The sequence below is a fragment of the Zalophus californianus genome, chromosome 13, assembly GCF_009762305.2.
Source record: "Zalophus californianus isolate mZalCal1 chromosome 13, mZalCal1.pri.v2, whole genome shotgun sequence".
Lineage (NCBI taxonomy): Eukaryota > Metazoa > Chordata > Mammalia > Carnivora > Otariidae > Zalophus > Zalophus californianus.
This window is the reverse complement of record NC_045607.1, coordinates 66,849,097-66,862,068: the sequence shown is the minus strand read 5'-3', so window position 1 is coordinate 66,862,068 and position 12,972 is coordinate 66,849,097. Positions and strand designations below refer to the sequence as shown.

Below are 12,972 nucleotides of genomic sequence, written 5' to 3'. Positions count from 1 at the left end.
TGCCTTGAGTAGAGCAAGAATGCAGGAAATAATTACTAAATTGTCGGGTTGAACTGTGAAAAAAGGACATGCATTCCCAGGGGAAACTTCCAGTGATTCCTTTTGAGCCTATGACAGGGAAATGTCTGTGTCAGCTACTTTCAATACATCTCGTTCTTGAAACAAGAGGAGGGCTGAAGGAGAGAACCTCTTTAGGCAATTTCCAATCTTGTGATTCTGAGTAAAACGTGGTCACCCTTCTTCCATGGAGAAACCTCTTGTAAAATTTCAGCCCAGCAATCGTAGGAGAGGGAACCAATGGTCTGGTTCCCATCATTTACCAGCCTAATATTTATTTCACCAGTTCTTCCCACTCTTGGCAATATTAATGGGCAACATTGACAAGGAGGAGCAGGAAACCAGAGAACCACAGAGCAGCTGAGCTCAGCTTCTAGAAAAATCCAGGACCCAAATTTACTCAAGAAGATTAATGCAGTACATGGGGAAGGAAGGTCGAGAGGGAGGAGCTTATGATGACTCACGATGTGATGAAAAGAATAGTTCTTATTAGGAATGTTGTGTGGATTAATTAGGATAATGCACATGAAGTGTTCAGAACAGTTCTTGGCACATAGTAAATATTCAGTAGCAGTTGTGGGAGGAGTTATTGTTTATTATTCTTCATATCATCAGTGCAGATTATTTATAAATAACAATCAAGCATTATTATTAATCTTAACTATTAAAATATTTACCCTGATTACAAGTGTGGGCACAGGGAATAGTGATTTGCAAATGCTTGATTCGCTGATGATACTGAGAGTAGGTGGGAGCAGGCACAGATACAGAAATGAACAGCTGAAGGTTAGTGGGAAAGGAAGCATGTTTGAGTTAATTTTGGCTTCATGGAGGACTATTCATGACATTATAAACGTACAATATTCCCTCACCATTTCAGGAACAAGGCTGTTGGCATGAAGAGAGGCGGGGGCCTCATGTGGAGAGTTGCCATAGAATCACAGTGCCAGAAGAAACCTTAGAAACCATTTTTTGGTTTGTTTTTAATTAAAGTATAATTAACATACAATAAAATGCACAGATCTTAAGTGTTTGGCTTGATGAGTTTTTGACCATTGTTTACACCCTAAACTGATATAGAGAACATTCCCACACCCAGTAAGTTCCCTCTAATCAATTCCTCCCCTCCCCCTGCAGCCATTTTTGTGAGACCATGTTAGAGACAACGGGAAGGAGCCCCCAGGTACTGAGGGGCTTGCCTCACGTCACAGCCCGTCTGAGAACAGCCACTGAAGCCCAGCTTTCCTGATCCCGATGTCAGAACCTTTGTGTCATCTTCCCTAATGCCACTTCCATTTTTAAAAAAATTTTATTTACTTGTTTATTTGAGAGAGAGATGGAGATCACATGCACGTGAGCAGGGGGAGGGGCAGAGGGAGAGAGAGATCTCAAGCGGACTCCCCACTGATGCCTGATGCTGGGCTCCATCTCATGACCCTGAGATCATGACCTGAGCCTAAACCAGGAGTCTGACGCTTAACTGACTGAGCCACCCAGGTGCCCCAGCCACTTCCATTTTTATTGGGAGCCTTAATGGTCTCACTTACCCATCGCTTGATTGCCTTAAAGTCCTGCATTTTCTTCCAGGCTTTGATTATGAAAAACGGTGCTAATACACACAGCTGGAATAACCTTCATCCCCCTGGCTAGAGCCATTCATGTCCAGAGAGAATTTAACTCACCTCTTCTCTTCAACAAATTGTGTTTTTTTGTTTTGTTTTGTTTTTTTTGAGCATGCGAGCTGGGGAGGGGAGAGGGGCAGAGGGAGAGGGAGGCAGAGGGAGAGAGAGAAAATCCCAAACAGGCTCCATGCCCAGTGTGACCATGAGATCATGACCTGAGCTGAAATCAAGAGCCAGATGCTCAACAGACTGAGCCACCCAGGTGCCCCTACAAATTGGCTCTTTTTTTTTTTTTTTTTAATACCTCCAAACTATTCTCTCACCTTTCTTGGCTGCAAGAAATAGTCTGGCCCCATGATAGTTTTCTAGATAGGCTGGTGAAATACCTCTGTGAAATTATGCTTTGATAGGTAGAATTTAAACTTATGCTCTAACTTTGTACTGAAGATGCCTCCACACCTCTAGTCTCTCCATTATTTAATGTGCTCTGAAAGTTTTTTAGTAGAGTGTAAGCTTAAATTATTATCGCCCATTATACATCTCTGTAAATATATTAGGTGGTTAACTCAATAAATGGCTTCATGAGACCTTTTGAGTACTTGTCATTGGGTAGACATTTGCAACATTTTCATGTTAAATGTTTACCACCAGGCTCCTTTCCTCACTTTCTCCATAAAGCAAGGGTATCAATCCAGGGGCGTTGGCTAGCATTCGATGTCAGTCATTATATTCTTGCTGTCACCTTATCCTGGCAGAAGTGTTGAGGGGTCTCCAACCATTTTTCTTACCCTCACCAATGGTGAAATGTCCCCAGTGCTGGAAGCTGTGTTCTCTACACCATGCTGGGGGAGGGCGAGGCTTATCTCCAGAGCTGTGTGGATCTCTTTGGGCGGAGCTGGCTTTGGATGAGGGAAAGGCACTTTAGAAATCTGGAGAGGAATTATTGTTGTGGCGTGCCCCTTTTGGTACGTTCCAGCATTTTAAGATTTCTTATTATTCACCGTGACTCCAACAAAAACCCATAGTTAGAATTATAATTTGTAAATTAAAATTAGAGGGGCTTTCCATTGTGTTTGAATAAAGGATGTGTGAACAAGGCAAAAAAAATTGAGTTCCCTTTGATGTGGGTTTCTTTGGGTAGATAAGTTCTCTTGAGGCCTATGAGTCAGGTTCTAGGAATTCTTGCTCGGCTCCACCTTTGACAGAAGAACTGGCAGTGATCAGATGGTACCGGCTGGGCTCTGATCTGTTTCCTTAAAAGGTTGATTCAGTTCAGTTTGTATCGAAAGAGCACTGGGGAAGGTATCATTTCAAAATGCCTCTGTATTTCATAAGAACACAACTTCTGATGGCCTTTAATAAGAGCACCTAGATAACTTTTGAGTAAAATGGATTGTGTTCTTTTGAAAAGTTGAAACCTGTCCTATCGTTGGGTTCATTATTCTGAGTTCACATCTTTTATTCTAGGAAATTCCAGAATGGGATCCCAAAATTGGCTTTGCACCATCCTTAACGTTCTGAGTTATGAATTGTTTCTGGTTTGGAGATTTTTTTCCATGGTGATATTTGAAAAGCACATTTCTGAGGGCAGAAATTTTGCTTTTTACTTTCAGAAGGGGGTTGTTTCGTTGTTTTGTGTCTTGGAGGGTTTCCCCCTGTTATTCTAAAATAAGTAGTAAAATCTACTTTCACTTAGCTTTGATTGAAGCTATTCAGTCAATTCAGCGCGTCAATAAGTATTTTGACCAGTAAGTTTTCACTGCTGCACAGAAACATACAGGCCAAGAATTCAGTTGAACTGTCTTGATTGTGAGCCCATGTGAACCACTGTCTCTTAGAAGTTGTGCACGTCTGCGAGAGTTGCTCACCTCCATGGCAACAAGAATAAACCTGATTTACCATAAAGCGCATCTGTTTATTTTATGTTGTTCCCAGGTATGTTGGCATTTGTGGTCACACGGAATACCCCTGCCGCTTCCAGAATCCTTCTGCTACCACCCAGGAAATTATTCCTCATCGGGTCTTTGCCCCAGTGTGCCTCCAGGGTGCTTGTCAAGAGACCCTTCTGCAGCTGGTCCCCCCGTGCCTCTCAGCAGCACACTCCATCCTGGGAACACACCCATTCGCCAGGCTGGACATCCTCATCGTTCCTGCCAACTTCCCGAGTCTGGGGATGGCCAGGTATGTTGTGCCATGGTGGCACTTGGATTACATGCTTTGGAATGACTTTGACGATTTCTTGCTTTTCCTGAGCACTGTCAGAGCTGCCATTTGATTAGGATGGTCATGCTTGGACCTCTCATTGCTGCCTTGAGGGAGAGTTCGCATGTAGATTCCACCACGCGGGAGGGAGCCTTTAGGTGTCGTGGACTCAATCAACTGCCTTGAAAATAAAAAGCTCACGTTGTTGCTCGGATTGAAAACACATTGTGCCCCCAGAGTGATGTATGTTGGATCGTGGCTGATGAGTGGCTGGTTAGCTTAGGTGGTGAGAGCACAATGCTAATGAGCCCAAGGTCATAGCTCTGGGCAGAGTAACACAACTTAGTTCCAGGGCCACAGGCTGCTCACCTAATCCTGACCAGCTGTCTCATCCATTCTCGACATTGGTCACAAGGGCAAACGACTCGAGAGCCCCTGTGTCAGAGAGACTGTGGATGGATCAGTGTAAATCCATCACCGCTGCTGGAAAAACAGCTCAAAGCAGATGGCTTACTGGGGCGGGGGTGGGGGGGAGTCACTTGTCTTGCTACTATTTTTAAATATAATAAATGCATTATTCTTACTGTTTTCTCAGTTTTGTTCTTATGGAAAATCAAGACACACAAGTTGAACCTTTCCCTTTCTGTTATTTTCATCTAAAACTCATTCCTTGATGCTATCGTTCATTCAGTAATAGGTACCTGAGTTTCCCTCAGCATTTTACTTGTTATGCACTCCGGATTTTACTTGGTTATATTTCTGTTTGAAAATCTTAATCATTAACAGTGAATATGCTTGACTAAGGATAGGAAGAATAAGCTCATCAAAACACGTGACTTTAAGTTTTTCCCTATTAGTCAAGGAAATTCCTGCTGCCAGTTAATTTCCATGCTTTGGAGCAGCTGTTGTTTGTGGTGTTTTCCCTGAAAACTGCATACATTCTGAGTCGAAAAGAACTGACCAGAACATTTGCTTTTGATCTTTACTACATACGTACACTTTTTAAAGCTGGCTGGCTATTCTTAATCCTTGAGGAGGTCTGAGAAAGTCATTTAGGCTGATTTTTTATCCTGTATTTATGAAGATAATGGGAATGTATAAACTAGGGTAATTGTCTATATTTGGTAATATGCATCAATATTGTTTGGGATGTCTATATATAGAATTAGTCTTAACAAGGGGGTTTCTTCGGTCCCTTTGAAGAGTCTGCTGGACTTAATTTAAGCAGAATTGTTGGCGAAGAAAGGGTTGTTCATTAAATGTTTCTCATTTGTACCCAGTTTTGAGGGGCTGTATTTATTTGGGAGTCTTTAGCACTTTATGAGAGTTGCAGTTTTTCAGGGCATGTTTGCTAACAGTTCCAAGTTCTGACCTGAGGGAACCAGAGGCTGAGTATTTTTCATACAGAGGACCTCATTTTCTGTAGCTCCTTCCTGACAGCAGTCTGCCAAAACCAGAATTTGTTGACCTGCAGGCCATTCTGTGAAGCCTCTCTTTGCAAGTTTGCATGCCCAAGCAGGTAGGCAGTGGGTTTGCTGCTTTTTGAGATATTTAAAGTGACTTAAACATGCTTAACTCTGTATTTTGAAAGTAAGAAGCCTAAGAACCCTAAGACCAAATGGTACTGGGCACAAATGTCAGAAAATGTGGTGATGATAACTCAGCAGCAACAAGACTGCTTTTATGCTTAAAAACAGAAGAACCATACATTTAAAAATTTGTGGTTGGTTGTCAAATACCATTTTTCCCCATTTTTTTTCTTTCTTTTTAGACGGTGAAGTAGTCTGCCCTGGTCTAGATGTTTTCCTGAGCTTAGTTAACTGTTCCCCGTATTTGAGATGCAGAGGGGGGATTATGGTATCTTCCACTGCCAGTTGGGGGTTGGGGGGAGCACTGTGTTTTTCCTAACTCTGACCTAAATTGATTCCACTTGCTTGGCTTGACTCTCGTGGGATCCCAACACCTTGAGCCACATGCGACTGAGTGGGGTTTATGACTCAGCTGGCTCCCGGGGCCCTGCTGCCTTATTTATGGTCAGGGCTTTGCTTGGGGCTCTGTAAAAGCAAAGCTGGAACAAAAAATGACAGTCTTGTAGGTCAGCTCTGTACCCTAAACGGGAACAGAGAAATCCTAAGTCTAGTAGGAACCATCCCAAAAGACCTCTGTACTGAAACTTGTCATTGTCTTGTTCATTGTAATGCACTAAAGATCAAAGGATTTCTTGGTAGATTAAATGGTTCTTTGCTGAGTCTACATTTTATAAACATGTATGCGAGATCATAAATTCCATACCTCTGGACTTCTTTAGTGATTAGGTCCTAATCATAATGAATACCATTTTATACCATTGTAGTATTCTTTTTTTGGTGAATGGCATTAAACATTCCCACATGAACTAAAGTGGGTAAATTGTTAGTAACCATTTTGAAGAGTTTTAAAAAATTTTTGGTTGACATCCGTAAAGATTTCACTGTATTTGAAATACTACATATCATAGTTTGTATGGATAATCTTAAAACTCTCCTCTCTCTTTGGAGCCCGATTCTGCTATTTCAATGAAGTGGGGAGAAACACACTTGTATAATTTGAATGTATGATAATTACAGATCAGCTTATCAGAAGGTAAATGACACAAAGACAACGTTTTAGTACTTGGAATGCTTTTCCAACATAGCAATAACTAGACCATCTATCAAGACTGCACATCATGGTTTTTGGTCACCTTTTGTATAAGAGGAACCCCCTGTCCTTTTCTCAATCACTGTTCCAGGGGAGAGATGCTTTCATTCTGTTCCGATTCTGAGAAAAATCCCTAGTTTGCCTTTAAGACACTATTGACTAGTTCTAGTCCATAACTTTCTCATTCAGTGCGTGTAGGCTTTCTGTTTTTGTTTCATTTTGCTTGTCCTTCCATAGAGGCCGAGTCTGCCATATAAGGAACTGTGAAGTGTACCTTTCTTGGATTGAGTAATATGGTGTCTAGCCAAAGATATGAATGCATTTTAAGTGAATCTCCAACGTATAGACACACTCTCTTCATGTTGGCATAATTAGCATTCTGCCATTTTCATTGTGTTCTCATATTTTCTCAGGTGTCTCAGCTAGGGTTGGACTAGTAAGCCTCATTTCCCAGGTATTGAGAAATACATGAAAGGAGCTCATCATCATGCTTACACTCTTTGTTATAATAATAATAATGTTAATGAAATAATATCCTGGAACCAGATTTATGACAGTTGCTTAAAAATTAACACCTCAGTCTTACCTCTGTCGGTGTTTATAATAAATGCTTTGCTTCACCATTTGTCTTTCAGCAGCTCACAATTACATGTCACGGGGCATAATTAGGTTGGCAGAACTACCTTGCTGACATCCAAATACATTCTTTTTTTTTTCTCCTCTATTTGAATTTCAAGAATCTCCTGCAAATCATTTCAGAGTGGTTTTATAGTCTAGAGCACAGAATAAAAAAAGCTGTGTTTTCTGTGACTCTACTGCCCAGCTCTACCATTCACAGGTAGCTTCACCCCTGGTTCCACTTGGAAAATTGGAAAAAAAAAAAAAAAGTGGCAGTGTGGTTGACATTAGGTGACAATTCTGCTTTCACTTGTTTTTCCACTGGTTTTGTCCCAGATTGTTTTGTTTGTCTGTACATTGTTTGTTTATTTATTCATCTATTCATCTTTCCAGTAAATTTCTATTAAGCACATACTGTGTGCCAGGTAGGATTTAAGATGCTGAGTCTACAGGGGTGAACAAGATTGATGCGATCTCTGTCATCACGGAACTTACATTCTAGTCAGGGGAGAGAACTGTGTACTTAAAAACCAGGACTAAGATGTATGCTATGAACAATAAAAACCAACTCAGTGACAGAATGATCGTTAGGGTCTGAGGTGGGGGGGGGGGTGGCAAAGTTTTCTTCTTCTTTTTTTTTTTTTTAAGATTTTATTTATTTATTTGACAGAGAGAGAGAGACAGTGAGAGAGGGAACACAAGCAGGGGGAGTGGTAAAAGGAGAAGCAGGCTTCCTGCAGAGCAGGGAGCCCGATGCGGGGCTCGATCCCAGGACCCTGGGATCATGACCTGAGCTGAAGGCAGATGCTTAATGACTGAGCCACCCAGGCGCCCTGGCAAAGTCTTCTTTAAAGAGAGGCAGGTGCCATGAGACTGAAGAACAGAAAGGAGCCAGCCTCGTGAACAGTCTGGGAGAAAAGCAACCCAGGCTGAGGGAGTTCAGGTCCAAAGGCCCCAAGGTGGGAACCACTGAGATGGGCTGGAGGAGCAGAAAGAAGGCGTGTGGTTGGAGGGCAGTGAGCTTTTAGAGTGGCTTTTCTTAGTTCCCTCCTTACACTCATTTTGGGTGCCAGGAGGTCCCATGGTCCCTCAGGTCTTGGGTCACCGAGCCACCTGTGCACCAGTATGAGGAGAGCTAGGAAGAGCCACCAAGAAATGGCAGAGGTTGAGTGGGGATTGGTGGTTCTGGGCCATCAGGAGTTATAGGGAGAGAGTTGCAAGAGAGGTCATCTTTTCTTGGTTTTATGAGAACCAGCAGTGCCCTACCGTCTTGGGATTGGCTAGTTAGAATCTGACTTGGCTTAGCAACTGCTGTCCTTGAGCAGAATTCGCCACTGTGGGGGCATCAGAGCTCCTGGCGCAAGACCGGGCAACTCTCCCTTTGTGGAGCAGGGAGAAAGCAGTCCCAGGGCACCACGTTTCCCTTCCCCGCTGGCTGCTGGTGGATTCCTTCCCAGCTTTTTTGACACGTGAGGTCACAGGGAGGGAGGCAGTGTCTTTATGTTTGCTCATCCCAATTTTTAAGTTTCTCAAAGACTGAACAAAAATAGGATTGATAGAGAGCAGAGAGAAATAATCATCAATTACTTAAATATCTTCAGTGTGCTTTGCAGCCGGAGAAAGACTGTAAAGCTCCCTATTACACATGGCTTGTTCTAAAAGATGTGATTGTGCAATAAAGGGCTTCTGGGTGCTTACACTAGTTCCTGACTATTGCAGGCACAATTTTCTCAAGTACCTCAATTTGGGGGAATGAACGGTGTGCACATACATGCCCAAGAATGAACGTCACCAGCTTTCCCTCCGCTCCCTCCTCCTGGGGTTAGACAGGGTGTTGTCCTGTTTATTCTTATCTCCCAGCCAATGTGTAATAGAATAAGCAAAACATAACATGCTGGTACAAAGGGCCTGTTGTTTTCAGCCTTCTAATTGTGCTCCTTTCTGCCGGGGAAGGAAGCAGTCATAAATTTCTGTCATTATCTTAAGTAGTAAGGTTTCACAGCTTTGGGAATTTTTCTGTGCTTGTTCTTTGTTAGCTTCTACTTGAATTTTTTGATCTCCTCCCCTCCCCCCCCGCCCCAAACCGAAACTGCCATATTTTTAAACAGTCCTTTACATTTGGAGGGCTGTGACCCCATGGTTTCAATGCGGGATGCAACCATAGTGATTCTTTCCTTTGGGATTCTGATTTGAGCTGTAAAAGAGTACACCTCTCTCTGATGTGCTGAGGATTTGGAGGGGGGTGTCTATGTGTGGGTTTTGTTTCTTGGTTATTGTTCTTTGTCTCCCAAACTCTGAAATTCTCTAATTTCTTTCTGAATGTATTGTTTTTAAAAATATTTTGAAGGGGCATTTCTTTCCCGTTTTTGAGCGTAATTCTGTTTTTTCAAGTAGGTAGGTGTGAATGATAGAAAGCAGTTCATACCAGCCTTGTCTTTTTCCTGCAAGATTTTCATCCTTTGTTTACTGGCACCCCCTGCCACTGCTGTAGTGATGAACACGTGGGTGAGTAGTGAGGGCCACGCCAGGAGGCTGAACTCCCAAACATCTGCTTTGTCACTTTCTTTATGTTCATGTCTCCATTTCATTTCCGATCTCTATTTTTCTTCTTGAGAAAATTATGACTTTGTTTCCCTCTTATCTTATAGAGAAGGTTCTCCTGTGTTGTAGTTCTTGTGTTTTTCTTTCTTGAAACAGAAACTGGTATTCCTAAGGTCACGTTCTTCTGGGACTCTGAAAGCCCTTGGCTTTAGTTTTGACAATACCAGTTTATACTGAGTGAGGCAGGTGGCGCAAAGGTGTACGTATGCTCCATTCTTCATGGCACAGGTGCAGGAGGATCTATGATGTCCCCACATCATGTAGAGCCAGCAAGTCGGAGAGAGATGTAGAAGGCCCTCATCCTGGGATGGCTCTTGGATTCTGGGGTTCAGACTTAAGCAAGTGTTTTCTATAACCCTCTGTGAGGTATATGTATTTGCTTCAGGGTCTGTCCATGGAAATCATAGTGTCATGGAGTCTACCTGAAGATCAGCATTCACTGTGGGCTCATTTTGAGGCAGCCACAGAATCTGGGTACCAGGCAAATTCCTGGATCACATGAGTATGCTGGGGCTAGGCTCTCTCTCTCTCTCTCTTTCTCTCTTCTCTTGGAACAATAGCAGAGTGAACTCACAGCTTTTGGCTTAGCCAGAATCTTCTTCTTGCCATCAAACAGCTGTGCTGCTTGTCAGACCCAGAAGTAGCATTTTATCATCATTACGCCACGATTCCTCACCCTCTGAAAGATTACGCCTAAGTGTTTTGTTTTCTTTGAACTGTTCTCCACACACATAGACTGACAGTCCTACCTTCACAGAACACTGCTGGGCCATCCTTCAAGAGAAGTTGTCAGGCCTTTGAAAGGCCTTCCTGAAGCAATCATCCCTCTGCCTACATTTGTAATCTTCTCTCCATAGGCCCCTAATCTCTTCCAGCCCTTGAGCCTGAGATGGCCAGTCGGCACTACCTTCCCTTTTTTCCATTGCAAAGAAAAGCCTTTTATTTTTCCCCCCTCGCACTTATTTCCCCACAGAAGCATCATTACTGAGTAGAACATCCACTCCCTGGGTGAAAAAGAACAATGGAATTCAATGTGCAAAGTTGCCTGAGTTGGAATATTCCCAGTCTTGCAGGTTCTCACTCCTCAGACCACTACACAGAGAGAGCAAAATGCTACCAGCTTCTGGACCGTGTTACATATATACGTGGGCACGGAGCTGTGTCCGTATCTCTTTGAAGGCTAGACTCCTTTGGGGGAAAACACCAAGCCTGGAAACAGTCCTCAAGCAAGGTACGATGTATGAATAGCTCTGCTCAGTGGGAACATAGCCTCTGTTGTATTATAGCCAATATGCACCTAGAACCCACCGACATCTGAGCCACAGAGGTCTGTGTGCATAAAGTGGGTAAGAAATTGCCTTGTCGCTTTACCCCACCCCTGAAATGTAACTGGAAGAGGGTAGCAGCTACCTTTTGTTAAAAAGTAGTGTTCACGTTAAAAGGCCAAAGATGTAAGGAGGCGCTCCTTTAAAAAATGGATTACTTTTTAAGAAATTGATTACTTTGTAGGATTTGCAGGTATAATGCAAAAGTTCACCCTGACTTAACCTGAGTGGAGCTCCGAGGAGAACATGTTATATTTCTTGGTTAACTAACCATGCTATTTATAGAGGTGACTCCTCAGAAAGTCTAGACATTGTTCCGGGAAGACAGAATGCCAAATCTGCCCTTCACTTTCCCAGTTAGCTTGCTGAAAATAACCACCTCCCCTTCTCACCATAAAATGGAAATCTTAGAATTCCATTTCAGGAGAGTGTGAATGATACTTGGGCTCCCCGGCCAGGGCTTGGGATGGGCAAGGAGGAGAGGGTGCCCCTGTGATCCTGCGGACCCACCCGGGGCCTTTGCTCCCTGGAGGCCAGTTTGCTGAGCTGTGGGCACTGTGGTTGGCAGATCCTCATTTCTGAGTTGGTCTCCTCCAAGAAGAGACCCTGAGGACCTACTCTGAGAGTGAGCCAGCTGTAGGTTCTGGCTTTTACCACACATGTGCCATTTGTGAACATCCTATGGAAAGCTGGCATTTGGAAAGGCCTGGATGGGCAAAGCCAAGAATTTGTTCGGTAGACGTGTATCAGTGGGCAGGTGTGATGAATGCTGATGATTCTGTGGCTGCAAGGAGAGAGGAGACCTATAGTCTGAATTAGGGTTTTCTACAGCAGATTCCAGGGACTAGTTTTGTATAATGTTAATAATGTGGGAAAAGGAACTGTGGCTTAATTAATTGAGGAAATGAATGGATTAAACAGAGTTAAAATGGAGTCTTTGCTGGAAGACTTCTAAGAAAGCCTTTAATATCCTTATTATCCTGATTTATCCTTGTGTGTATGTGCCTATTGAAGACAGGGCCAAAAGGTGCAGTATTCCTCCGTATGCCGTGCCCAGAGATCCCCCTTGATAGTGTGCATTCCATGGGACCATCATGGTCTCGAAGAAACCACCTCCTCAAAACAAACCTTTGAGGGGCACCTGGGTGGCTCAGTAGTTGAGCATCTGCCTTTGGCTTGGGTCGTGATCCCAGGGTCCTGGGATCGAGTCCCACATCGGGCTCCCTGTTCCGCGGGAAGCCTGCTTCTCCCTTTCCCACTCCCCTTGCTTGTGTTCCTGCTCTCACTCTCTCTCTCTCTCTCTCTCTCTCTGTAAAATAAATAAATAAAATATTAAAAAAAAAAAACCTTTGAGAAGTGATTCTATTCCAAAATATCCTGGAGTCCATTATGTAGCCAGCTGTGGAGTCCACCTTTCATTGTATCAGGGTCACTTGAAAGCCTGCCATGTGTCAGGCCCTGGTAAGGGCCTTGCTTTATCACGGTGAGGAAGATGGGCCCACAGCTCAGTGCAGGAGGCCCCACACTTTTCTGATTATACATCTCTTTTTGAACAGTCACCCCTCTGTATATTTATATGCATTTATAAGTTATATACATTTAGTACAGTGTTAATATACTGGGTATACTAAAAAATACAAAAATAGAAATTTAGAAGGATGAGAAAAAAATATTTTTAAAGACGTAGTCATTTCTTAGAGAGAGAGAGAGAGAGCACGAACAGAAGGGGCAGAGGGAGAGAGAGAATCTCAAGCAGACGCCTCACCTAGCCCAAAGCCTGACACAGACCTCGATCCCACGACCCCGGGCTCAATCCCATGACCCCAAGATCACAACCTGAGCCAAAACCAAGAGTCAGATGCTTAACC

General features: G+C 43.3%; 1 protein-coding gene and 1 long non-coding RNA gene across 8 annotated transcripts in view; one reads left to right on the top strand and one right to left on the bottom strand.

Moving 5' to 3' along the window:
- Positions 1-12,972, top strand: part of AOPEP (aminopeptidase O (putative)) — a 347,525-nt gene that overhangs the window by 78,639 nt on the left and 255,914 nt on the right. For all 7 annotated transcript variants that reach the window (XR_004819509.1, XR_003523595.2, XM_027614771.2 and 4 more), the window contains one exon: positions 3,615-3,860. Coding sequence is in view for 5 of the 7 variants with exons in the window: in XM_027614771.2 (XP_027470572.1) it covers positions 3,615-3,860 (246 nt within the window). In the remaining 2 variants the exon portion in view is untranslated. The remainder of the gene's footprint in view (positions 1-3,614; positions 3,861-12,972) is intronic.
- The window catches only part of LOC113934223, a 32,091-nt gene that overhangs the window by 11,319 nt on the left and 7,800 nt on the right, over positions 1-12,972 (bottom strand). The window lies entirely within an intron of this gene.